The sequence below is a fragment of the Penicillium psychrofluorescens genome (genome assembly GCF_964197705.1).
Source record: "Penicillium psychrofluorescens genome assembly, chromosome: 5".
NCBI classification, from domain to species: domain Eukaryota; kingdom Fungi; phylum Ascomycota; class Eurotiomycetes; order Eurotiales; family Aspergillaceae; genus Penicillium; species Penicillium psychrofluorescens.
The window spans coordinates 816,617-841,181 of record NC_133443.1 but is presented as its reverse complement, the minus strand read 5'-3'; the positions used below and the strand labels follow the sequence as shown (position 1 = coordinate 841,181).

General features: G+C 53.9%; 10 protein-coding genes across 10 annotated transcripts; 5 read left to right on the top strand and 5 right to left on the bottom strand.

The window, feature by feature from the left end:
* Window positions 1-100: 100 nt before the first annotated feature.
* Window positions 101-2,222, top strand: PFLUO_LOCUS7589 (uncharacterized protein; the record flags this gene model as incomplete). Its single annotated transcript, XM_073785248.1, has 2 exons — window positions 101-895; window positions 954-2,222. The coding sequence occupies 2 exons, from the start codon at window positions 101-103 to the stop codon at window positions 2,220-2,222; spliced, it is 2,064 nt and encodes a 687-aa protein (XP_073641622.1).
* Window positions 2,223-3,211: 989 nt separating this feature from the next.
* On the top strand, window positions 3,212-5,005 carry PFLUO_LOCUS7588 (uncharacterized protein; the record flags this gene model as incomplete). The annotated part of the gene is made up of 1 exon (XM_073785247.1): window positions 3,212-5,005. The coding sequence occupies one exon, from the start codon at window positions 3,212-3,214 to the stop codon at window positions 5,003-5,005; it is 1,794 nt and encodes a 597-aa protein (XP_073641621.1).
* A 671-nt stretch (window positions 5,006-5,676) lies between these two features.
* Window positions 5,677-6,021, top strand: PFLUO_LOCUS7587 (uncharacterized protein; the record flags this gene model as incomplete). Its single annotated transcript, XM_073785246.1, has 1 exon — window positions 5,677-6,021. One exon carries the CDS (start codon window positions 5,677-5,679, stop codon window positions 6,019-6,021), a length of 345 nt encoding a protein of 114 aa, XP_073641620.1.
* A 638-nt stretch (window positions 6,022-6,659) lies between these two features.
* On the bottom strand, window positions 6,660-8,990 carry PFLUO_LOCUS7586 (uncharacterized protein; the record flags this gene model as incomplete). The annotated part of the gene is made up of 3 exons (XM_073785245.1): window positions 6,660-7,171; window positions 7,231-7,527; window positions 7,580-8,990. The coding sequence occupies 3 exons, from the start codon at window positions 8,988-8,990 to the stop codon at window positions 6,660-6,662; spliced, it is 2,220 nt and encodes a 739-aa protein (XP_073641619.1).
* Window positions 8,991-9,299: 309 nt separating this feature from the next.
* On the bottom strand, window positions 9,300-10,156 carry PFLUO_LOCUS7585 (uncharacterized protein; the record flags this gene model as incomplete). Its single annotated transcript, XM_073785243.1, has 2 exons — window positions 9,300-9,635; window positions 9,698-10,156. The coding sequence occupies 2 exons, from the start codon at window positions 10,154-10,156 to the stop codon at window positions 9,300-9,302; spliced, it is 795 nt and encodes a 264-aa protein (XP_073641618.1).
* Window positions 10,157-10,531: 375 nt separating this feature from the next.
* On the bottom strand, window positions 10,532-11,692 carry PFLUO_LOCUS7584 (uncharacterized protein; the record flags this gene model as incomplete). The annotated part of the gene is made up of 2 exons (XM_073785242.1): window positions 10,532-10,702; window positions 10,754-11,692. 2 exons carry the CDS (start codon window positions 11,690-11,692, stop codon window positions 10,532-10,534), a joined length of 1,110 nt encoding a protein of 369 aa, XP_073641617.1.
* Window positions 11,693-12,608: 916 nt separating this feature from the next.
* Window positions 12,609-13,335, top strand: PFLUO_LOCUS7583 (uncharacterized protein; the record flags this gene model as incomplete). The annotated part of the gene is made up of 2 exons (XM_073785241.1): window positions 12,609-12,726; window positions 12,890-13,335. 2 exons carry the CDS (start codon window positions 12,609-12,611, stop codon window positions 13,333-13,335), a joined length of 564 nt encoding a protein of 187 aa, XP_073641616.1.
* A 108-nt stretch (window positions 13,336-13,443) lies between these two features.
* Window positions 13,444-14,742, bottom strand: PFLUO_LOCUS7582 (uncharacterized protein; the record flags this gene model as incomplete). Its single annotated transcript, XM_073785240.1, has 1 exon — window positions 13,444-14,742. The coding sequence occupies one exon, from the start codon at window positions 14,740-14,742 to the stop codon at window positions 13,444-13,446; it is 1,299 nt and encodes a 432-aa protein (XP_073641615.1).
* A 231-nt stretch (window positions 14,743-14,973) lies between these two features.
* PFLUO_LOCUS7581 (uncharacterized protein) lies at window positions 14,974-15,908 on the top strand (the record flags this gene model as incomplete). The annotated part of the gene is made up of 3 exons (XM_073785239.1): window positions 14,974-15,150; window positions 15,230-15,329; window positions 15,472-15,908. The coding sequence occupies 3 exons, from the start codon at window positions 14,974-14,976 to the stop codon at window positions 15,906-15,908; spliced, it is 714 nt and encodes a 237-aa protein (XP_073641614.1).
* Window positions 15,909-16,604: 696 nt separating this feature from the next.
* Window positions 16,605-19,090, bottom strand: PFLUO_LOCUS7580 (uncharacterized protein; the record flags this gene model as incomplete). Its single annotated transcript, XM_073785238.1, has 3 exons — window positions 16,605-16,746; window positions 16,799-18,899; window positions 18,955-19,090. 3 exons carry the CDS (start codon window positions 19,088-19,090, stop codon window positions 16,605-16,607), a joined length of 2,379 nt encoding a protein of 792 aa, XP_073641613.1.
* Between the last annotated feature and the right edge of the window lie 5,475 nt (window positions 19,091-24,565).

The window sequence follows — 24,565 nt, the reverse complement described above, 5'->3', positions numbered from 1 at the left end:
CTTCCTCCCGTTCCCGCTTTTCCGCACACAGAGGCAGATGGGTTGATGCAGTCATCGCTATAGCAGAGAGGCTCTCTCCCACTTCCTGGACTTGACCACCATGCAAGTGGTCCAGCAGGACGGCCAAATGGTCCTTGGGGAGCAGCCGGTTTTTGCGGATGACCGTGCTGTCGCCTCGGCGGCTCGGGGTCTATTGCACAAGGGTCCCGTCCCCAAGAACGTCGCTTTCGAGCTTCTGCTAGACGACAACTCCAAAGTTCGAGCCCGCATCCCCATGCGCGTTCAGATCTACCCACATGACACCACGGACTCGATCGTCACGACGGTCAAGAACTTCTATGGCATCTATGATGCCGCCGCCAGTGGTGTGAGCTTCGAGGATGAACATGGGATCACCCTCATCGCAAGGTACGAGAACCTGAGAAATAACATGACCGTCTACGTGCGAGTCATCCCCGTCCAACCGTACCCGGAGGCCTACGGGGAACCCTTCTACGGTGGCTTCTCTGTCGAGGCCCGTAAGCGACCCAGTCTGGGCGAGCCGTTCCAGATGGCGTCGGCCATGTCGGCAGCGCAGGCGCTAGACCCTGACCAGTCGCCATCTCGTCCGAGCTCGCGATTGGCACGAAAGCGCAGCACCTCTCCGTCGAGCCGGAGCCTCCGGAGCACCTCGCAGCACAAGCAGTGTTCTCACAGCGGCCTCAAAAGCCGCGGATCGAGTGTGCATGGTGGGTTCCCTGGTGATGAGGCGTATGGCTACAGTGATAGCGATGGTGAATATGGCTCCATCTCGGGAACTCGCAAGGCTCGCAGCGATCAATTCGCCAGCTCTGAGATCAGCATGGAGAACATACTCCAGGATGGTCGTCGGAAACGTCCCAAGTTTGACAGCTCGGTGAGCTCTACCTATTCTCCTCGAAGCGATCGGCTCTGACATTATTCTCTCTCTCTAGGAACTCCCGCTGTTTGCACCTCCCCAGGTCCCGCTTACCATGTCGACCTCCTCCATCTCCCCTCAGCGTCGATCCGTCGGCCAGGAAGGCGCTTCGCCCTTTGCGCGTCCTACACACCGTCCATACAGCTACCAGCAGCCGCTGCCGTCGCCGCAGAGCTATGGCCATAGTGAACATGTCTATGGGATTCCCTCAGGGCGCAATACGATGTATGCTACTCCCGTGATCCCGGACCATGGACATCGCCTGCGAGACCGTGTTGCTACGGGTCCCTTTATCAATTCGGCGGGTAGAGTCAGTGGCGCTGGCGTATTACCCACGCCAGATCCCACCATTGCCAGCTGCATCTCCGATGAAGATGTAGCCATGCAGCTGATCCGTCTGGGTGATGCGTCCAACTTTTCTCATGGTCGCACGTCAGCCTCGACGCTGGATGATGCCTTTAGCGGCGCTGCCGACGCAGCCTCGTCGGCGGCCACCAGCGACGGAGAAGACTTTAGTGAAGAAGAGGACGATCTGCCCCGTCGGCAGAGGCAGGAATCGAGCCCGATGCTTCCACCGGGTACTACCAAGCGCCAACACAAGCGTTTGGATGACATTCTGCCCAGTGCCGATAGCAGCGAGCAGAGCTCTGATGGCGCTGACGAATTTGGGCAATACGATCGGGTCGGTGCTCCGGTCAAGAGTGAGGCCGATTACGACCTCTACCGCGACTATGCTCCCAAGACCAAGAAACCCAAGATTCGCCCGGCCAACATGCCGCCCAAGCCTCGCAGCCAGAAGATGGCACCGCTTAAGTTGAGCAAGGGAGCCAAGGCCAGCACTTCCGGTGCTCCGCGCAAACCCAAGATGCCAGGCCCCGTGGGTATGGACAAGACGACGGCTTCTTTCCCGCCATTAAGCCCCAACTCCGCCCGCAAGGTCTCGGGATCGTCGGTCAACTTCCAACACCAGCTCGGTGCCGACGAAGAAGACTTGTCGACCAAGCCTCGCTGCCAGCGGTGTCGCAAGAGCAAGAAGGGCTGCGATCGCCAACGCCCGTGCGGGCGCTGCAAGGATGCTGGAATTGGCATCGATGGATGCGTCAGCGAAGACGAGGGCAATGGCCGCAAGGGCCGTTATGGTCGTCACATGGGCGTCGCCGTGAAGAAATCCATCGATGGGTCGATCATTGAGGGCGACAACGAGTTCCTCCCGCTTCCGACCACCACATCCCCCATTGCGTCTGCAAGTGATATTGCAGACAAGAACAAGAAACGCAAGCGCTAAGTATGCTTTCTTTTTGTCCGATTCACGACTCTTCAAGCTGCTCTCTATACGAAACCCCCACCTTACGCACCTGCCTCAAGAAAGTGACTTGTCTTGTCGCTCCATTGATTTCCGACCTGCTTCTATACTCTCTTTGCCTGGGGATTCATCTCTAGGTCCCGCTCCCTCCTTCACCGATCTATTGGTGTTTTCTTTTCTTCTCTGTGTTTTTTTTTCCTTGGCCGTGGCTGGACGATCCCGACACTCCTTACATTATACTCTGTCCCTGTTTTTCGTTTCCTCCTCACCTCCACCACCTCCCTGGCTTTTTGCCATGGGTCCCCAATCTGAATTATACAAAGTTCCGAAGCGGTTGACGAGATCCTGTCCTCGTTTGTTTCTGTCTTGCTGGCGTTCTGTTCGGGTGGTGGCAACGTCTGTGTTCTTGCCTGTCTTCCCCACTACTCGCTCTTTCATATTCAATGCTATACGTGTCCTTTATTTTTTCTTATTTGCTTCTTGCTTATATCAATGTCCTTGTTTCTCTCTCTTTGTTGACTCGGTGGGGATGGCCGCAATATGGTGGATGTAGTGCACTGGAGATAATGGCCGAAAGGGGACGGACTGTACAAGAAATGGTCTTTTTGTTCCTGTGTATTCTCACGTTAGTTTGGCAATCAATCAATTGAGTTCTGCCTCTTCAATCACTATCGTAATGATTCTTGTCCGATCCTATGCTTGGTTGTATCATCACGTGATCTATCGCCCCACTACTTTTTTTCGTCCGTCACTGCAGAGCTGATTCATTCATACAGTCAATCTCGCTCAAACCCTTTCACCTCTTTCCCGTTCTCGGTGCCACATATAGAAGACCGACCCTTTCTATTTTTTACAGTCTTTGTACGAGTCAATGTGCCACAGAGACTGCCCCAGCGAGCACCTCGTCTAAACTTCCACCTTCTCTACCCGGCGAGACGCAGACCAGCGCCTCGCCAGAGTCGCAAACAGCCATGCCGCCCAAATCTGCAACTCGGCGGACAAGACGCACCGCCGAGGAACCCACCTCGACCTCTACACCCACCGGCACAGAGACTCCAGCACCCCAAAATGCATCCGAGACTCCAGCACCAGCTGGCTCGTCTGCCACTACACCTCGACCACCAGTGCAGCGACTGCAATCACTCAAAAAACGCACACCTGCCGGCAGCATTTCACCCAGCGGCCGACCGCCCTCCGCGCTCGGCGGCGAGCAAGCGAAGCCCACTCTAAAATACAAGCCACGGGCCGTCGGGCGCCGCAGCAAGGAAGAGCGTGAAGCGATCGAGAAACTCGAGCAGGAACGATACAATGAGCGCCTCAAGGAGGCGGCTGCCATCCAACGAGGCCGGCGCGGAGCCGCGTCTTCGAACATCCGCGGCGGATTCCGTGGACGCGGTGGCCCGATGGGAATGAGCATGGGCGCTGGTGCTATGATGTCGGGCCGAAGAGGCAGAGGCGGCGGTGCCGGAGGAGGAGGAGGAGGTGGAGGAGGGTCTGGTTATGACTCCCGACATTCCTCGGCTGTTGGACCGCGGAGCCGCACGCGGTCTCATATTAGCGGAGGCAACATCCGCGGGGGTAACCTCTCAGACGACGAAGATGGTTCTGGCCTGCGGATTAGTATTGACCAGATCAATCTGGAGAACAGCGATGAGGAGGAGTACACCCAGTCGCACACCATCAAGGGCAAGCTGCCTTTCCGGGAGCGGCGCGAGAGAGGTCTACGGCCGGTGCGCGTGGAGAGACATCCGCACGAGGAACGGGTCGTCAGCGTCAATATGGAGTCAAGCGTGAGCGAGTCCGCTCAGCTACGGGAAAAGGCTCGCGCGAAGGCTACGGAGAACAGTACGCTCTATGTGGACGATGACGGCCCAGATACAATTGCCGCAGCAGAAGAGCCGCGCGTGAAGCAGGAGGATGACGATGCGATCATGACAGACGACATCCCCCACGCTGAGGATGATGAACTTTTGCCCGCGCAGAAAGTCCGCGTGCGCCGGAAACTGGCTGCCCAAAAAGCCAAAGAAGAGGCTCTACCCGAACCAGAGCCGGAACTGGAGGCTGCGCGCGATCCCCGGCGGCTTTTGCGGACTAGGGAGGAGATTGAAGAGTACGAGCGACACCAGCATGATCTAGAGGTCGTGCAGCATCTGTTTTCGAAGCCGGTCGAGAAGCCCGAGACTACGGAGGCTCCACCCGCCGAGGGAGAAGAAGCCGAAACAGCGGCGGAGGAACGAGGAGAAGAAGGAGAAGATCATGACACCGAAGCAGAGACGTCGGCCAAGAGTTATCTGGCAGGCAGGCTTTTCCTCATGCAATTCCCGCCGATGACACCCAACCTGACCATCCCCGGCACCGCGGAGGAGAACCCGCCGGAGCCCGCGGCTCCAGCCACTACGTTGGGACCGGCCGAGCAGCCCGAAGTCAAAGCTGAGGGTGACGAGGTGGAAATCGTCGAGGGCGGCCCAGCGGCAACCACACGCCCACCGGGCAAGATTGTCACCGCAGCCGCAGATGCACCACTGCCGGCGGGACGAGTGGGCAAGTTCAACGTGCACCGCTCGGGCCGCATCACGTTGGACTGGGGCGGCATCAGCTTCGAGCTGGACCGTGCCGCGGAAGTGGATTTTGTCCAGGAGGCACTGGTGGTCTCGTCTGTAGGTGATGACGATGCTGCGGATGAGACTCCGGAGCGTCGCGTCTGGGCAATGGGCCAGCTGGGAGGCAAGTTCACGGTGACTCCGGAGTGGGATGCACTTTTGTAATTAAAAAAATGTATACCAAATGATCCCGAGACATATTTAGTGCCTAAACCCGTTAATTAATGGAAACCCCCTGATTCGCTCCACTTCTCAGGGTCCGCGGTGGAGCTGCCTCACGCTTGGCTCCGCCAATGTCGCGCCCGTGTCAAGGCTTTTTCCCTGCTCCTTGTTTTCGGATTTGAATCTTCCAATTTAATTTTTCTCCTGACCTGATCCTTCTCCCTACTACTGCACACCACAGTAGGGGGCTGGTGTATACACAAACCTCCCCTGTTCCGACTGCCCTCGCACGGACGATTGAGTTAAAAAAAGACAAATCCCGCCCGCCCCCCGTTTCTGGCCCCCTATTATCGTTTTTATCCGCATCTTTATTTTGGCTCGGTTTCGCCTCAAGCTTGGGTTTCACCACCTGAGACAATTCTTTTCCTCCTCCAGCGACCTCGCGACTTTTTCTCTCCTCCTCTTCCTCCGCCTCGTGCGACTCTCTCCTCCATCTTGGTTGCCTCGCCAACTCCTCTCTCCCTCTCCGTCACTCCAACAACCTCCACGACACCCAGGCACCAGCATCAGCTCCAGCACGACGTTTGCTTGGCGATTGCTTATTCCCCCGACAAACCCGACACCAAGCACATTCCACAATTATACCACACGACATCACATCATTCAATCAGAGAATGAAACCCACCCTCTGGGCCCTCGCGGCTCTAACACCCGCCGCCGCACTCGCCGCCTCGCCACCTCCCTCCTCCTTCTCCGCACAAGATCTCTCGCACAACGGCCCCATCTCCGCCAACGCCCACGCCAACGCACCCTCAATACCAGACGCCGACCTGTCCGAGATCACTCCGCACCGCGCGCCGCCACTACCATTCCTGTCCGATGAGTCGTTGTCCGGCAAGCTGCGCGCGTCGCACCATCTGCTCCAGGCGCGCAGTGAGGGCACGCTTGGCCAGACGCCGTGGATTGGTATGGCCATTGGGTTGACTTTTACGGCGTTGGCCGCTGTTATGCTCGGGTGACACCTTACCATGACCTTTTACCTCGCCTTCTACTTCGATCTCGACCTCCAAACATCATCACCCTTTTCTTCGTGGGAAATCGCTCTCCTCCCTCCGCTCCGCCACGAAGCTCATATCTTTCTCCCTCTTCGATTCCTATTACGTCCTATCCGATTTTAATGTCGCGCAAACAAACGACTGTCCCGCGCGCACACATCTGCATCCACGATTCTTCTTATAGAGGATCTGGTTTTTCTTTCGACTTTCTGGTTCTGAGCACGGTGTTTATTTTGTTTTTTTTTTTTTTCTGTTCTGTTCTGTTCTGCATCGTCCCCGGCTAGAAGATACTAGACCGGTTAGGGGACGGATAGACTTGCATATGTGGCCATGTTGTGCTGTACATGATACCTCTTCTGTTGTGTCTACTTTATTTTTATCTGGGTTGGCAGAGGTGGTGAAGATAACGTGTGTATGTATAGAGCCTGCGGGCTAATGATAATGTTATTATTATTACCTTTTTCCTTTTCTACTCTGCTGTGGTGTGTATACTAGGCCGCTTATTGGGATGTATTTCTGAGAGAAGAGGTGAGTAGTGTTTGTATTTCAATAGTCATAACCATTGGAATGATAGCCTCCCTATATGTACAATGCTATCTCCACTAAGTACTAAATTCGCAGGACCAACACTCAGATATAACATCTCCATATCTTCGTATCAAAGACTGCATGACAACACCAGCAGTCTGCGATCCACCCACCGTCACATCAAGGGAGAGGAGACCCTTCATGAGGCAATCAACCTGATGCTGCCAAACACCATCAGGAATGGGATCTGGCGCATTTTCAATTGATCTCCCCGAGTGAGAAACTTGTGATTCAAGCACATATTCCACCGCCTTTTCCAGTGCGGCAGTTATTATGCTAGGATTGACGTGGTAGGCCATGATGGGGACTTCGGCACTCAAGCCGTTCTGGAAGTTGAATGTTTCTTCAGCGGGAAGCGTGAGCATGCACTCGATGGTTTGGGAAACGGATGTTGCTGCTTCCCTTTGAGAAGCGCTGATTCTTGGAATCAGACTAGAGTTGTAGGATTGATTGATTTCGTCGGCCAAGGGGGGCATAAGTTCGGCGAGCACGAGGGGCCCGAGGTCCCATGGTATCGCAAGGGACACTGGATATATCATTTAGTCGAGCTTGTGGCAATGATGGGGGAAAAAAGACTTTGCTCACCAAAGACTATTCTTGAAGGAATCGATAGATCTTGAAAGGCGTCCCTGCAATGAGCCATGAAAGGCCGGAATGATTCATTAAATTTCTCAATCGCTGACATGGTCGAGCTGATAGTCTCAAATGTCCCAGCCGGGAGGCTGGAAGCACCATCAGCCAGCTTGTGGAGAGAATTCTTGACATTGGCGATTTTTCTCCAGACACAGACTGCCTCTGCAGCTGCTTTCCGACAGATGCTTGGAATGCTGGAATCCAAATCCCCAAGGAGATGAAACGGGATGGCGGTTCCGTTGGGAAATGCTGGTCACTTGTCAGTTTGATATCTTCACCACAAACCTAAACCATAACTTACCGTCTGACTGAACAAATAGTTCAGGCAATTTGCATTGGTGATTCCCCGTCAGAGCAGCTCCCGTGTCGCGAATGTAGGCACACCTACGAACAAGACTCAAGCTGGCTTCTAGCAGGGCGCCGTATTGAGAGAATGGGCCTAGAGTATCACAGTAGTGCTTCACACGCTCATCCAAATCACGAAGCTTTTGAAGGCCCGTGTCCAGAAACTCGTGTGCCATGCTAGGCTCCTTAAGGTCATTGTGGGCTTTGGTTGGGATAGCAATCCCTTCGAACATCAAAGCCGCAAAAACAACTCGGAACGAATGAGCCGATTTTGCGTCTCTCAGACGGTTGCGAGCTCGGAACCACGCATCGGTATAGATGTCTAGCGATGAGTCGGATGATGGCCCTTGTCCATTCGAGACCCCGGTCAAGTTGTTTTCTAGACCAGAGCCTGAACTGGGCAACCATTGCAGTGAGAATACCCTAAGCACGGCTTTCAATGCTGAATCTGATTGTCTCCGAGAAGCCGGGCTCATTTTGTTATCGTACAGATCACCGAAATGATCCAGAAAGCGAATACAGCCCAGTAAAGTCATGCCGAAACTATCGTCTGGTCTTGTAGCATTGACGGAGCTGTGTCTGGTTCTATTGTGCTGTAGTTGGAAGAATGAACCCGAACTAGGCGAAGGCGAGCATTTCTGCGGGGTCCCCGGCCTGCTATCTTCGATCCGATACCGACGCCCTGTTGCGTAGAGGTTACTAGCATGATCCAGGAACCTTGACGCAGACCCATTTACGATCGTCTCATAGATCCCGCAAAGTCGATTGTCAAGGATATTCGAATTCATTTTGGAGTTGAGTAGGTAGACGGGGCTGCGCAGCGTGCTGCCAACGATATGTACCGGTGTCAGGGGTAGGGCCGAGTGTACAATTTGTGAATTTTGGGGCATAGCGTCGTCATTTTCCGATTCTGTAGCTGCCACACACTCCAATGGCGAGGCTGTAAATGAGGCGAATGCAGATAGATTTTCGGAAAAGTATGGCACGTTGTCGTCGCAGTGACGGTCCATATCAAGGTTGAGCCATGAGGCAAAGTCGTTCTGGTCATCTTCAAACGCGGCAATCTCAGGTAATGCGGCAGATGCACTTTCGACGTGATTTTCCTCGGTGTATCCTACTGAATGGTCCCGCCTCGGTTGACAGCGGCGTTGCCTCTTCTTTGGCCTGGAGTTCTGGCGTGATGTGGCAAAGTGGAAGGTGCATTCATGTCCCAGGCGCTGGCAATGGGTACAGACCATATCGGCCTCATCATCTATAGGAGGTGGGAAGAAACAGCGCCGTTTCGAGCGCCGACATGGGTCGCAGCTGGTGTTCTGGCGACGCTGCGCCGGTGTAGAAGATGGCCACGCCACTTCAGCACCAGACATAGCGGCTTACCGAGCCACAATATTTTATGAATGGGCTTTGTTGAGTTGGATTTGGCTATTTGGTGACAGCTAAAAGGTGTGTCATAAACCGGAATGCTTAGGAGATCGATCGGGTATTCACGTAGAGAATTGTCTCGCTGCCTTGTTGCCTGAAACTTTGAATGTTATTCCTGAGGCATCCAATAATTCAAGGTATAGCCACTTAATGCTTAATTCAACAATGAGTAATGGTCTGAGGAGAGATATGTAAAACGCAACACAATAATATACAAAAGGATCAATTCCCCAATATCCGACAGCAGGTGCTGCCTAAACATATTCACCTGCTGCCCGGCGAAGACAGTCCACGACGTAGCCCGGGTTGCTCATAAAAGGCGAGTGACCCTCGTCACACTCTTCGACATGGAAGGCACCTTCACCCTGTGCAATCATTCTCTTTTGGATGGATACTGGCAACGCCCGGTCATTCTTGCACACGATGTATGTGCTCGGGATCTCCTTGAAGGCCGAGTATGTCGCCGGGACACTCAACGGGCCTGTCGGAAAAGATCCCAGCATATCGACTGCCTCTTGCGCATCTTTGGGATCGCATCCGCTATAGAACACTTGGCCAATGATGTCCTTATCGAGTACCATGGATCCATCCTTGTGCGCAGTGTTGGTTAGTGACCATAACTGTCCCGGATTGATATGATCGCTATACATACCTCTGCAATCTGAATTCCACCATACTTCGCCTGCAATTCCTGGCGTTGCCGCTCGACTTCCTCCTCTTCCGGCGTCACCGGTTTGATTTGCCCGACGTGAGTCTGACCCTTTGGCAGCGCCATGGCGGTCATATAAACCAGTCTCAAGACTGCCCCCTTCAAGCCTTGCTTCTCTCGATCTTGTTTGCCGAGTCCCTTGGCAGCCTCCGACATGGCGATTCCGCCAAATGAGTGCGCAATGGCAATAACATCCTTGCCGGCATCCAAGTATTCCAGGATCACCCGGCGGACCGCTTGCGCATCTTGGTCCCAACTGGTGTGGGGAGGGCTAGAGTCGACTGAGGGCATTGTCACGCCAACGGCTTCATAGTTAACCTTGGCTAGGCTGTCGATGAGATGCTGGTAGTGCTTTGGCCGGTGCCAAGCACCTGGAATGATCACGATGGCTGGTTTTGTCATTTTAATGTCTGGGGGATAGATCTCGGAAGATAGTTGAAGAGTGGTAAGGACCGAGAAATGGAATGAAAGACTGGAGATGCTAAATACTGTAGAGCGGTTGCTTGTACATGCCATCGGCTCCGATGGCTGGACCCACACAATATACCTGCTTTACTTCTCATTGGTTCAAACAGGGCATTGGGTCCGATGTGTGTATGTAGAGGTGGAGATGTGTTTATGTAGAAGTGGAGGATTGAGCGTGGACAACTACTAGTAGCATGTATTTCCGAATGAACAGTAAAGCTTGATGGATAGTATCTCGCCTACCATATCGCCGTGTTATGTATGGTAAGTCGACTAGAAGAGAGCTTGGACTTCAACTTCGCTTCTCCTTCTTTAAAGAATATTCCAGTTCTGGATAGTGGTCGCGCTGTTTGCCTTAGCGATCGCAGTCCGAATGTCACCCTTGCTGCTATTGAAACCGATCTCGAATCCGTCGTAGCCCGTGCAACAACCACTGTTGCACGATTCAGTACCATCGTCCCCAGGAATGAACTGCCAGTAAATCTGATGATATCATTAGCCATGAGAAACCATCAATTGAGGGCGCAGACTTACCCAAGGATATCCAGCACTGTTGATGGCAGCAGCCTGATCATTGAAATCACTGTTGTAGGAAGTTGACACGCCCCATTCCTCAACATAGATCAACTTGTTCGCAGCAGCTGCAACCTTTTCATCACCGGAAAGAATGCCAGACCAAGATGATGCATCGCCAACATAGCTATGGATACTCATCAGATCAATGGAACTGCAGTTGAGTGCCGCTGGCAGCATGTTATAGCCATGGCTATGATCTCCTCCAATGCCGCCCGTGGCCACCTTGACCGAAGAGCTCCCAAGAACAGACTTGAAGTTCTGGGCCCGCCCACACAACCAGTCCGACGGGTCATCGTTCGCGCCATCATCCGTAAACTGGAACGGCTCGTTCTCAAGATCGAACGCGAGAATGGCATCGCTCCACTGTCCCCATTTCTTCCCGCTGCTTGGCGACTGGTAGTTCAGAATAGCGGCAATGCGCGCGTCGTACTGGGTCTTGGCTTGGGAGCTGGAGTAGAAACTTGTCCCATACGTCGAGCAGTAGATGTCACACCCGTTGCCCGAGGTGCTGCTATCATGGATATCATTGCCATCGTGTGGGGAAATGATGGCTTTGATCCCTTTGGCCGATGTCTGTGCAAGAACGGCGTCAAGCTTCGCCAGTGTGTCGTAATTGTAGTCACCGATCGTGGTCTCGAACTCGGAGATGTCGTCGACGACGTTGCTGCCTTTCACGCAGCCTTTCGAGAGACCGTTCACCCAGATACGGATCACTTTGGCTCCGTCATTGGCGAGTTGATTGATATAGTAGGATTGGTCAGATGCAGAAAGGCCGTGAAGGAAGTAGAGGTTTGAGCCCGCGAAGGAACTGGATGCCCTTTTCATCTTGGGGATTCCCTGGACGGACACACCGAGGTCCAGCAAGAGGACCACGGCGGAGGCTAAGCTGAAGCGCATTTTCATTCACTTGAAGTAGATAATATAAAGTCCTGATTGTTGAATCTTTGAGAAAGGGGTTGTTTCCTCATTGGGGTCGGTGAGAAATGTTCAGAACGAAGGGCAACTGGCATGTCTTTATACTTCATGCAGACCAGATGCTGCATAACTACTTCGATCTCCACGTGTGTTTCATAATACGATAGCCCGGCTCCTTTTGGGAATCTTCAGGGGATATGCGCTTGGGATCGCCTGTTCCGCCGATCAATTTACCCATTTAAGCAGTCTAAGTCTCGGTGCTTCGGACTGGACGCGGGAATGATCCACCAAGGTTGTCTCTATAGAGCAGAAAGTAGAAAGTGGGGTACCCGGTGCTCGGTTTGCATGTTGATATGAAACAAGCCATCATGGTATCCATCAATGGAATCCATCAGTTCTTGCTATTCCATCTTGATTTTTTCAAGCAATGCTACCTCGGGGCCCGATGCCCTATTCAGCGATTCCGAGGCCTCCGTTCTCAGAAGGGGCCGTTCTCGAAATGGAAATTGGTTTTTTTGGATAACAGGGTTTCACTGACCGAAGTGTCTACTGAAGGGCAAACCAGCTCGTCCTTGATCTGTTTCCCCTCCCGGTGCTCAGATCTGTGGCCGAGATATCCTCCACATATCATCCAAATCTATATGGAACGAACGAGATATATGGCAACCTGCTATCTATCAAAGAATCTCCAATCTAGCCTTTCCGTAAAGGCTGCCTCTGCTATCATTACGTAGCTAGTTTCAGGATGAAGCCTTGGCTAGGGGCCGAATAAGAAACGCCTCGCGAAGGTGGCGCAGAGCCCATCAGTTCGGCCCCCAACCCGCAACGCCTGGTCAAGATCAACGTCCGTCTCCACCTCCCTTCACAGTCTTGCCACATTCAGAACACCATCGCCAATATGACCATCTACCCCCCCTACACCCCGATGTCCTCGCTCGGCCACGAGCTGGGCATCATGTTCGGCTTCATAGGCGCCTGTGCGTTCACCCTGGTGGCGTATACTTTGTTCTGGCGGGGTGAGTTGCGCTGTGTGGCGTCATGTTCCTGTTTTCCCATTCCAAACTACTCCACACTTTTCCTTCCCCTATCCACTCCTCTGCCCACTCTCCTACACATATACTGCTTGCGTGTATGACAAAAGATGAACTCAGAAGACTAACTGATATTGCCCCCAAAAAGGTGCCCAACGCCGCGCTAAAGAAGAAGACCTCGACCGTCGCAAAGCCTTTCACACACGTGGCACGCAACGCCTCCACGACGCCGCCGGCGGCGCCACAGGGGTCTTCGATAAAGATCTATACGGGCCGTTTGGACCGGGGGTAGGAATGCGCATGGGCGGGAAGTCTTCTTCCACTTCCTCGCCGAGCAATAGCAACCACAACGGCAATATCAATGGCAAGGCCAAGAACAACGTTCATGAGAAAATGCTTGATCGCTATGCGACGCTCCCACTCCCGCCGGACCGGGTAGAGTTGCCGGTTCATCTTCAGGGGGATGGGGCTGAGACGGAGGTGCCTGTTATGTTGCAGGGGAGTGAGGGCAGTCGCCCGCAGTCGCATTGGGAGGAGCAGGCGGCTTTCCAGAGGGGGAAGTTGGGGGGTTCTCCTGGGGGGGAGTTTTTGTAGATGATTATTTGTATGGAAGGTGTTGTTCAGGGCTGGGTTTGGATTATATGGGATATTAGGGTCCCGCAGGACATGTATTACTTGTCTATAGCATTATTGGGTATATGTTCATCCACACACCGGATCAGTCCATCCGCGCGTCCACAGCAACGACCCCATAATCACCACTAGAAACCCGAGCGCCACGCCCACGCTGGTGACGCCGTACACATACGCATGTCGGCGACGGGAGAGAGCATTCAACTCAGCAACCCACGTACTAACAGTAGTCGTGGTGCCGCAGAACCCATCCATCACACCCTGCAACACCTGGCAACCGATCCAATGCGAGGCCCCGCCGGCACCAAGACCAGGCACACGCTGCAGGTCATAACACATGCCCTCGATGATCGTCCCAAAGATATTCACCACGAAAGTACCCAGCGGGAACGCGGGAATGCGACTGTTGAGTCTCAAGGAGGCAGAGAACCGGAGCAAACAGCCCAGCGGCGCGAAGACGAGCGCCATCACTGCGCGGCCGCGCCACACCTCCCTGCCCGGATCGTGTCGGTCTGGTGGCCAGATTGCCAAAAACACAGCCCCGAGCCAGCAGCCCCAGGCCAGCACGACGACGGCCGGGTCGACGACGCGCCGGGTGAGGGCGAAAGGCATCGTGGGCGTCATCCACGTCAATGCCAAGGCACTATGCGCACCGGCGATCAGAGCGGAAAGACTCAGCGCTACCGTGATCAGGATCACCGCCACCAGTGCCATGAAGCTATACCCGCCATTGCGTGGCGCGATGCTCGCCCCGACCGGCAGCGAGGGATCAGGCAGCGCGTTGGCGAGCGCCAGGAAGACGTCGCGCATAAACGACGAGAAGGAGGTAAGGCTTCCGCAGAACCCAGTGGTGAGACCAATATACAGCGGGATGGTCTTTTTAACAGCGGCGTGTCTCTTCGCGTGCTCGTGTGCCTCATGCGCGTCTTTCCACTCTGCCGTTTCATTGCGCTGTGTCGTGCCCCATTCCTCCCGGAAAAGATTCTTGTCTTCCATTAGAAACCCCATCACCAGACTGCCTGCTACATTCGCCCATAACACACCGGTCACGACGGGGGCGCCCGCGTAGAAGGTTAGTGCTTGGAGACCTAGGCGGGCAAGGGTGCCTAGTATCGAGAATAAGACGAGGTATGATACCACATAGAGGTTCGTTGCATGTTTGGAGGAGGATTTTCTGGCTGGTGGAGGTGGTGGAGTTGGTGGAGTTGCTGAGGGTTGCTGGGTCTCAGGGATGGAGGCGTCAGGCCATGATTGTCGCTGCGCAGGGAGGGAGGCGACGGGTTGTGGAGCGACGGTTTCGGTTAATGGGGGCTCGGTCTTTTCGCTGGCGGGAACGACATCCTCGTGTTCGGAGGGACGGGGTGGCATTGTCGCATGGCTGAGTGGAAGAAAGTGTGAAGAAGAAGAAGAGTTGGGGACGAGGTGATAAGAGATTAAGCTCGGGATTGGAGATAAGCCACTCTTTGTCCATCTACTGCCCGCACTTGACTCTCGCTCTCACTCACTCACCCTCTCTCTCTCTCTGCCTCGCTCTCCTTGACTAATATCTATTCTCCTTCTACTCTACCGCTACTCTGATTCCATCACTACCATCCAGCCATGTCTCTCCCCTCAAACATCCACGTGTCCTCCCACCCCTGCCTCCTTGCCAAGCTCTCCCAGCTACGCTCGCAGTCTACTTCCCCGCGCGAGACGCGGGCCCTAATTCATGAGATCGCCTCGATCTTAGGCGTCGAGGCTTTTGCAAGCGCCCTCAAGCCAGCGCGCACAGGGACGGTACCTACTCACTTCACTCTTCGACTCAAGAACACACCGGACCTCCTCCCACCATTCAGGCTGACGGACGGTGGAACAGGACAAAACCCCGCTTGGCGCCGAGTATGAGACGCAGGGCATCGAGCCCGCTGATCTGGCGCTCGTGCCGATTCTGCGCTCGGGATTGGGCATGGTTGATGGTAAGAATAATCAATCGTTCTTTCCTATCTCTTATCATTTGAGAATCCTATGAATAACTATACTGGGTCTGGAAATCCAAGCCCCACATACGCATCACATCTATAAAAGAAGCTAACGAAACCCCCCCCCCCACCACACCAGCGATCAACGGCCTCCTCCCGACAGCAGTCCCAATCTACCACCTAGGCCTCTTCCGCGAGAAAGTATCCCTCCAACCCGTGGAATACTACAACAACCTGCCCTTCCACCGCAGTGAACTCTCCCCGCAGTCCCCGGCATCGCTCGACCAGACGGCCAACACGGCAGCCGCGACGCTCGCCGTCCTTCTGGACCCCATCATCGCGACGGGAGCAACGGCCGAAGCAGCGATCCAGCTGCTGCGCGACTGGGGCGTGCAGCGGGTTCTGCTTTTGAGTGTGCTAGGCTCGGCGCAGGGACTGCATCGTGTGGCGGGTGTTTGGCCCGAGGGCGTGGAAGTTTGGGTTGGGGCCGTCGATGAGGGATGTAATGAGAACGGGATGATTGTGCCTGGGTTGGGGGATATTGGAGATCGGTTGTTTGTTGCTATTGGGAAGTAGATCCCCTTCTCGATCGACCAGATGGCAGGCCAAGGCTAAATAGATACGGAAGGAATTCAAGAGTAGATAGATTATGTCCCCGCCAAAAAGACGTAGTATTCTGCGCGTAGATTATACTTATAGTACATGGAAAAGCGACAATGGAGAAAACATGTGCAAGGGAAACAGAAAGGAAGCACAACAAAAACGGCAAATGCGGAGAGGAGACTCAAAATCAAATCAAGTGCGAGGGCGGGGAAAAGAGATAGCAAGAAAATCACAATCAATACAAAGACCGGACAAGCCGGCATTAGAAAAGAAAGACAGAAAGACCAAAAAATCCAAAAGGTATCAAGACGGCACAAACAGACGGGACGAGGGGCACGATTAGGGGCTAATGTGGAAAGAACAAGAAAAAGAAAAAACTCCACGGAGTGCGAAAGAAACACGCAGGACCAGCCAGGTGTCGGAAAACAAGCAAAGTCAAACACCGCACCAGAGTCCCGCGAAGGGAAGTATGCAAAGAACCAAGAATCAGCCGGGAATCACCATCAGGCGTTACGCAACAAGGAATTTAACTTGTTGCCTGCCTCATGGATTCCCGACCCTTTCCAAAAACAAAAACCTAATGTCCCAATGAAAAGCGTCCACAAAAGAGAGTAAGAACCCCGAAATCGAGGGTTGACAAAAAAAAGAAAGATTGGATAGGTCAGTGGCCTAATAAGCGGTTCCGACACTAGCAAGCGTCTTGGTCGGTATCGCGTGGATCGGCTGGTCCTTGCCGACTCGCAACGAGTCCTCGTAGCCAACCAGGGCCTGGGAGTGCAGCTTGAACGACTCCCCCATCAACTTGGTAATTCTATAAAGACAGTTAGCGCTGACATCTGAGGGGCACAACAAGTAGAACTTACCCCCATACCACCACACCGTCTAGGATGTTACCCCATACACGGGCCACGGTGGAGCTGAGTTTCCCAAAAGCGTCGATGGCATCATCATCGAACAGATTCCGCACCTTGTTGTAGATGGCCAGTTCCGCCTCAGTCGCGGGCTCGTCGTCATGTTCCAGGCGATAGAGCCAGAGACTCAGGATGACCATCAGATCCAGGCCGCAGAGAGGGTGCTCGACACTCCAGTTGGTGGCGGAGGTCTTTGCGACCCAGTTGATGCCCTGGATGGCAGCAATCTCAATACACTCAAAACATTGCTGAACAACCTTGTTCATTTCCTGCGATCGCTTGACTTTCTCGCGCGCGACAGTCATAGCGGCTGCCACCTCGTATGAGGAGTGGTAGCGCATGGCCTCCTGGATGGACTTGAGATCAACTTCCAGGCGCGCACGAGTGTTGCGGTACACCGCCATCGAGTTGAAGATGAGCGGGTGACCCTTCTGCGGCGTGCTCAGGGGAACAACAATCGTTTCCGGCTCGCACACGTCCAGAGAACTCTCCCAGGTCTCCAGAGCCAGGCGCAGCTTGTACTCGGTCACCACATCCTGAAGAGCTTCGAAACTGCGCTTGTGATTCCACACTTGCAAGAACAGAGCATTGATGAGGACGCGAGTGGCAAAGGCACTATAGCGGGTCTGCTCGCCCTGGAAGAGGAAGTCATGCGCCTCGCGGACAGTAAGCGAGCTGGACGAAGCCAGGTTGCGGCGCCAAGCCTCTTCATCGGTGGCGTCGAGGTTCCACAGAGTCTCCGAGGATGGAAGCTCCAGGTTGTCGAACTCATCAAAACTCATGGCAGGGGTGTGGTTGAACGTCAGCGTCAGCATGCCGAAGAAGATGTACACGGCGAAGTAAGTCCGGCGGCAGGACTCATCCTCAATCCACTCTTCACGGGAGGGAGAGGTACCCTGGCGAGCTTCCGTCCGCAGCTTGTACTGATAGCGATTGCCAGCGACCATGTTGGCCAGCAGACTCTTAATGGAGCAAGTCCACTCGAGTCCCTTGGCGTCGCCACTCCAGCTCTCAAACACCATGTTCAGCAGAGTGCTCTGCATCGACCACAGGGGGCACTTGCGCGAGTCAAAGTTCTCCTTGTGCTGCAGGAACTGGTTGACCAAGACCTTGGAGCCGATGTGAAGGGTAAAAGCGTGCTCGCGTTCAAACGTGTACAAAGCACCGATTGAGAGGACAGCAAGCAACAGCGGCGGTGAGGTCGAAGTGGGCTTGAAAGACTCCTGATGGAGGAACGGCAGATGATGGTGGTACAGGTTGAAGTACGTCGACAGATAGCGGTTCAGCACGACGGTGGAAGGCAACTGGAAGGTCTCCGGCAACGCGCCCAGGGTATCAAAAATCTGGATGCGTTCCACCACCATATTGCGCTCCATCTCGTTAGCAATCTGGGGAGCCTTGGGCAGAGTCAAAGCCTGGCTCGGCCCTGGCGACCGACGGTAGTTGACGGGGCTGACGGGACCCGTCATGGACGGATACGGCGACAGCGCATTTGGCGTGGAGTTTCCAGACATGGGCAACGAGTTGGACAGGGAGTGGAGCGACGGCGCGAGCACGTCACCCACGGGCCCATAGCGGTCGACGAACGAGGGCAGATGGCTATCGTGCTTGGAGTCCGTGGACGAGACGAGCGTATCCCAAGGCATCTGGGGCAGAGTCGCGTTACCCGACAGGTACGAAACGGAATGGTCGAAGGACCCGCGGGCGGGAGAAAGCGAGCGTTCTGAATCGGCACGCTCGGAGACCTGCGTTGCCGCTGCTGCAGCCTTATGTTGGAAATCTGTCATCAACATGGCTGCAGTTTCAAGATCGACCATACCATCGCTGCTTGCCTCGATCTGCTCCAGCGTCGCCGGGTCGATGGTGATCGAAGGCTTCGACGGGGCGGATGCCGTCGACGCCTTCTGGACCCCACCGCCGCGGCGACGGCCCTCCGCAACCAGGGGAATCCCGCCATCTTTGGCGTGAACAGTACGGTCATGGCGTAGGAGAAGATCGCGACGAACAAAGGTACTCCGGCATTTCAAGCATTTGAAGGGTCTCTCTTTGGTATCTGCATTCAAGAGGGGGTTAGTCGCGTGTCGCGGATCAAGATGTAAGAGACTTACGTGAACGTTCATGTCGGCTGCGGTGCTCGCTGCGGCTGAAAGCGCGATTACAAAACTGGCACTTGTACTTCTTCTCGGGGGCGGATGTCTTCTTGGCCGGCGAATTGCTGGCTGTCCCGGGGGCTGAGGGAGCCATGTGTGTAGCGGTGCAGGGAAGCAGGACCGGGAATTATTGTCACAGTGGCGGCGATATCGTTCCCTGAGTGAGCTCGCACCGATTCTGAAGGCGTGTCGACGACAAGAGGTCGCTGGGATGTCTGATCATTCCTTGAGTGACTGGGGTGGTTTGTTCGAGTCGAGGTTCCGGTAAGTGTCCAGCCACAGGCGGACGGGGAGGAGATGTGCGTGGAAAGAATAATAAAAAGAAAGTACGGGATTATGTTGGAAAACCCGGGATATGTTGAAGAGAGGTGGGATGGGGGGCAGAGAAGGGAGGGGGAGGGGAGGGAGTGAGAGGGGAAGTGGATGGGATGAGATTGTAAAGAAAGAAAGAAAGAAGAGGAAGAGAGAAAGAGAAGAGGGGGGAATCGAGCGAGGGGGGAATTCAGGGAGGGGGGGAACAGTGGAAGGCCGTGGGCCCAAGCAGAGAATCGCTTACCGACACCGTGTGAGTGACGAGGGGCGAAAGCGGGACTGGAGGCTGGGGACGGAGTTGGGGACTTCATTGTACTACGGCCACGCACTTGTCCTTCCTATCTGTACGTCCAGTCTTCCTTCCACCCACCAGCCCGGTTCAAATCAGACCTGTCCTTGTCTAGCCCCTCGATCGATGGACAGGTCGTGGCAGCAACGATAATGAGGTGGCTGGGATTATTCCCCCCCCCACCCCTTTTCAGTGTGGACTTATTCGCCCTGCCCAGGCGGATGCGTTGTCCAGTGAGGCATGCAGCTATCCCTCCATGTCATTTTATTCATTCATCTCTCTCGACTCTGTACTCCCTCCCCTCCATCCGCTCCCCCTCGGACCCCTCTCGGGATCGGCGCATCCCACTTCGAGATCGAAGAAATGATCTATGGTGAATGAAGCCACGAATAGCGATGGTGACACCCCGACGGACACATCGCGTACTTTTGTCCGGCCTTCTCCTGTGGCGCCGGCCCCACGAGTCATGAGGACTGAAACAACAGATGTTCTGTCCTACTTATCAACCACTAATAGACTAGCGGCCTTGCTTTCCTCGGCAGATCTCATGTACCAACCGATATTTGATTCATTATTGAATGAATCCAAATGAGATGGCCAGGATACGACCACTCGAATGGCTCACGCGCCATCGACCCGCTTTGTACAGAGACGCGATCTAGTGCGGTTCGGGGCTCCACAGCTGGTACACTAGGGAGCGCGGCAGATCGGATGCCTCCCTTACAGGCAAAGGAGAACCCGTGAATTCTCGCCCCTCCGTGGGGCAACCACTGCATCATGGCCAGCCACGACGCGGACGCGGTTACTTGGGAAACGCGTGAAGCACTCCTCAGTGGCTCAAGTACACCGCCTGCGTTGTCTCTGAGCGGTGAAAAATATCCACTTGCCGTCCCTGCAGCGGACCGGCCCCGTCAACGTTCTCGACAACTTATTACTTTCTGTCAGGTCAGATTCCGGGAAGCAAGGTGAGATGGATGGCCGATCCACCATTCCGCGAATCCCTTGGCCGGGCAAGGCCGTGTGTCTCATTCCGTCGGTGGATTTTCCGCAACTCTCACCACCGAGGCTGCAGCCGCGGCCCAATAATGGATCTGCGAAAGCGAAATCAAATCGGGCCAGAGACAAATCAGGTCTGCCCACCGGACTCCACACCCTACGCCAATGCCGGTGGTAAGAATTTCAGGAACCTGTTCCCCGGCGCCGCCCCCTGGACTAGTGGACACCGACAGGCAGGCTTTCGCTCATCATCGTCCCGACAACTGGAGGACGGGAGCGCGATCCGGCCCCGCCGAACATCCAACACGGTATGGGCTTTGTGTGTAGATGTCGGTGAGGATGAGCTTCAACAAGCCATCTTCACCGCTTCATGACGTTGAGCAATTGCGACCTTGTGCGAGTCTCCGCCCGATTAACTAGTGTCCGGATTTTCTTTTCGTCACTCAAGACCCATTGTGCGCGCTATCCTAAAAAAGCCTCTCGCTAAAGGACGGATCCAGTCCAACGTCCCAATCGCCCGGAAAGCATGAGGTCAAATGCTCCACAGACAGAGAAAACGGAGTCCGTCGCAGTTGGTACTACGGACGATTACGTGGGATCGTCGTTGCACAGAAGATGATTCCTTCAGGAGCGGACGGATGTCTTGCCCCGTCCCGACAGACGGGAATGGGAATCTGGGCCTGGACGGTGGCCGTAGAAATTGCCATCTGCACGCGAGGCTCCAACCAATTTTGTTGTACAGCACTCCGTACGGAGTATAGGTATGTCCCAGATATGCCAGATGGAGCTGAACCATGGAAATTGGATCTCCGGGGGCGTACCATGGATCCAGTCCACGGGCCGCATCTTGGTTCGCAGCTGAGGCACGTTCGATGCAGGATCATCCTCGAACAACCGAGACAAACTGCCAGGGACTGCCGTCTGCACCGGAGATAAGCATCCAATGCAGGGGTTGGGTATTTCTATCTAGTGTCCGATCTGTACTCCGTAGCTAATTAATCAAACTCGCTACAAGTCTCAACAACTATTGACATATCGAATCCATAGCCTGGAAGTTATTAATTGCTAGGCGATACATAAAAATTGTACTAGTTATGAAACCCCCACCGAATTTTCTCGAAAGCTCCCGGGGAAGAGACGGAGAACCCGGCGAACTTTCTTCCACGGCGGACATAGTAAGGTTCAACGTCTGCGACGGCCGTCGTTTATAGTGTCATAGCCTAGTCGTTGGAGCGGGATGCGAGTGGGGGGGAATTGAGAAAGATAAAAAAGAGGGGCGGTTGGCGGAATACGAAAAGGGGAAAAGGGGGGCAGCAGTAGGGCTTGTTCCTGTTAGCAGTTAGCCTCACCCGGCGGAGCGGTTCACCCATCTCTCAGGGGCCGGTATGTGGTCGCCATTGGGTCCAGTCCGGGCAGGATTCATTGGTGCTGAGGATGATGTCGCTGGGTCTGCAAGGCACAGGGGGGTGGGAGGGGCTGTTTGGTGGCGATTTTGGCTGATTAGGGCGGTCTCCTACGAGCACTAGTTCCTGCTTGGATGTTGTGAAGGTGGGCAGGATGGTGAGTTCATTATTGTCTTTGAACAACTACGGATTGGGCTTGGGTTTGAAGTGACGCTCCGTGTTTGGGCTTGACTTGTCTGGCTCGAATAGATTGGGAACTCTGTTCTGGAAAGAGTTTGGAAGCTAGGTTTTGGATTGGTAATAAGATTTGGTTTTGAGGCTATACTTCTGTGTTCTTGTATGTATGGTTTCAGGGGACTCATATGGTTATTTATCAAATGTACACAGTCAAATTGCTTGGAGCAGACTAACAAATGTTTCCTAGAAGAGTGTATATGTTGGTATCTGTTTTCAGCTTAGAGATTTCTCTCGAAGTATCCCATAAGAGCAATCCGAGACTGAGGTACCGATGTCATAAGGCTGGATCATCAACGTACCAGTTTCAATTAATCCATCTGCTCTCCTTTGTAGCGTATGAGTTTGTCGTTCAATGAGCTGAAACCTCGAAGACATGTATTGCGGACTCATACCGTCGCAAGGGTATATATTTTCGAACATCCGGTTTCATACTCTCAGAATCAGGATATATATTGTCCACAAAATGTTTCACCTATGCCCTAACATCTACCCTTGTCTCAAATGAGAGAAAAAGACACTTGTTTTCAACAATAGAGAGAGAGAGAGAGAGAGAGATCCCCATAGACCAATCCCAAGAGCATGATATGGGTCGTCATCTTCCAACTCCAAGTCCTACATCCCTGACCCTTTCTGCCCAACCCACACCACCAGAACGTTTCACGTATCCATCGACTCCAGTACAGGCTAAATATTTCCGTCAAATGCCCGTAAGACAGTATCATCCGCTACGTTGGACCAAGACATGTAGATTCCCCAGCCTGTTGCAGCATGCCTAGTCCTCCCTTCAACCTTCCTTCTCCCCCGCGCCCAAGTCAGCGGGGTCGAGATTGACCCGATGTGTCCCAAACCAACAGGGAAACCCTTCAAGAAATGTGCCGTCTCTGCCGAACCGCCAATAATGGACCCAGAAAGGACCCAGTCTGTTTGAGGCAACAGGGATGTGCATACATAGTCTCCCGAACTACTGGGTCGCCTCTACTGAAACGGCGATGATTGCCAACGGTCTTGCAGGTGGGACATGGGCTAGACGGGAGCCTCCTCGGACCTCGTCAACTACTCCGTACTGTACTAGTCAATCCTGAAAACCGACCGTTGGCGGTTATTCTGAACAAGAATGACCTAAGTGATCGTCGTTGGATGACGAGAAAATCAATAGGCAGTCAATTGACTATTATTTACTGCAAGGGTCTGGGCAATGGACTGCCGAGAGGAGAAGCTAACTAGACGGCGGCCTCGATGGATTGACACCAAGACATTCAATTAAACATGTTTAAAAAAATCATTTTGATGTTATTTCGGATCATTGTTTTCTTCTCTTATGTTCGGCCGCGCGTGAAATCATCCATCGTGATGCTAGGGATCAATACCGGGAGAGTTCAAGTGCACCAATCAACCTGCCACCCTTGAGTCATAGATTCGCGCCATCGTTTGAAGACAATTAATTGATAAACATCAGAAACTCCTTGTGCGTAAAGAATGATAGTAGGGTTTGCCTGCAGCGTGGGATCTCCCCGCCCCGTGTAATAATTCCCGACAGCAGTCTATAGTTAATCAATCAGGAGCAAGGATGCTGTCAGCAACACAAGTAAACCAAGGCACCTCGCGTTTTCTCATTTGTTTGGAGCACCAGCCACTGAACCCGGGAGGAGGTCAGTAATAGCATTCGAAAAAGATGTAGTCCGTTAGGGCTAGTGGTGGTTACGCCCCGAACACTACTACCTCTCTGGAAGGAGAGCCGGGACTCCGTGAGTTTCTGTCACACTGGCCTCGCGGTTGAGTTGGATATTGTCCGAGTACACAGCGCTGGTGTTGGTCTCCTCCTCAATCAGTAACTATCATCGCCCGACTAACTCCCCATGCGCCCATCGGCCAGAGCCGCGGCCGATCCACCACGACGCCCGTGCGGGCAACAGAGTCTGTCGGGACGGAAGAAGGAGTCCAGAGCGAGATCCAGGTAACACAGGATGTCAGGAATAATCAGTCAGGAATAATCAGGGCGCCGGGCAGGCCATTCGAGTAGGTCGTAATTTAGCCAGTGTACCTAGCAGTTCGTGAGGAGTCGACCTTAGTGAGCCATACAGCCCTCCGTGTCACAGCGATCATCGGCAATACTCTGCCCCCCTCTTCCTTTTGGAACGGTAACATTACCACCCGCGCTGTGCTCTCCCCACTCAGGCCTGACCAGACCATCGTCCCCCCCTTCTCCTTCCCCTTCCATAATCCTTCTTCCGCTTCTTTTCGCCGTTGAACATTATTCTTCTTCTTGTTCTATTCATACTCTATTATTCTTATTCTTCTTCCCTCTTTTGTTCGCATTCCTTCTGTCTTTCTC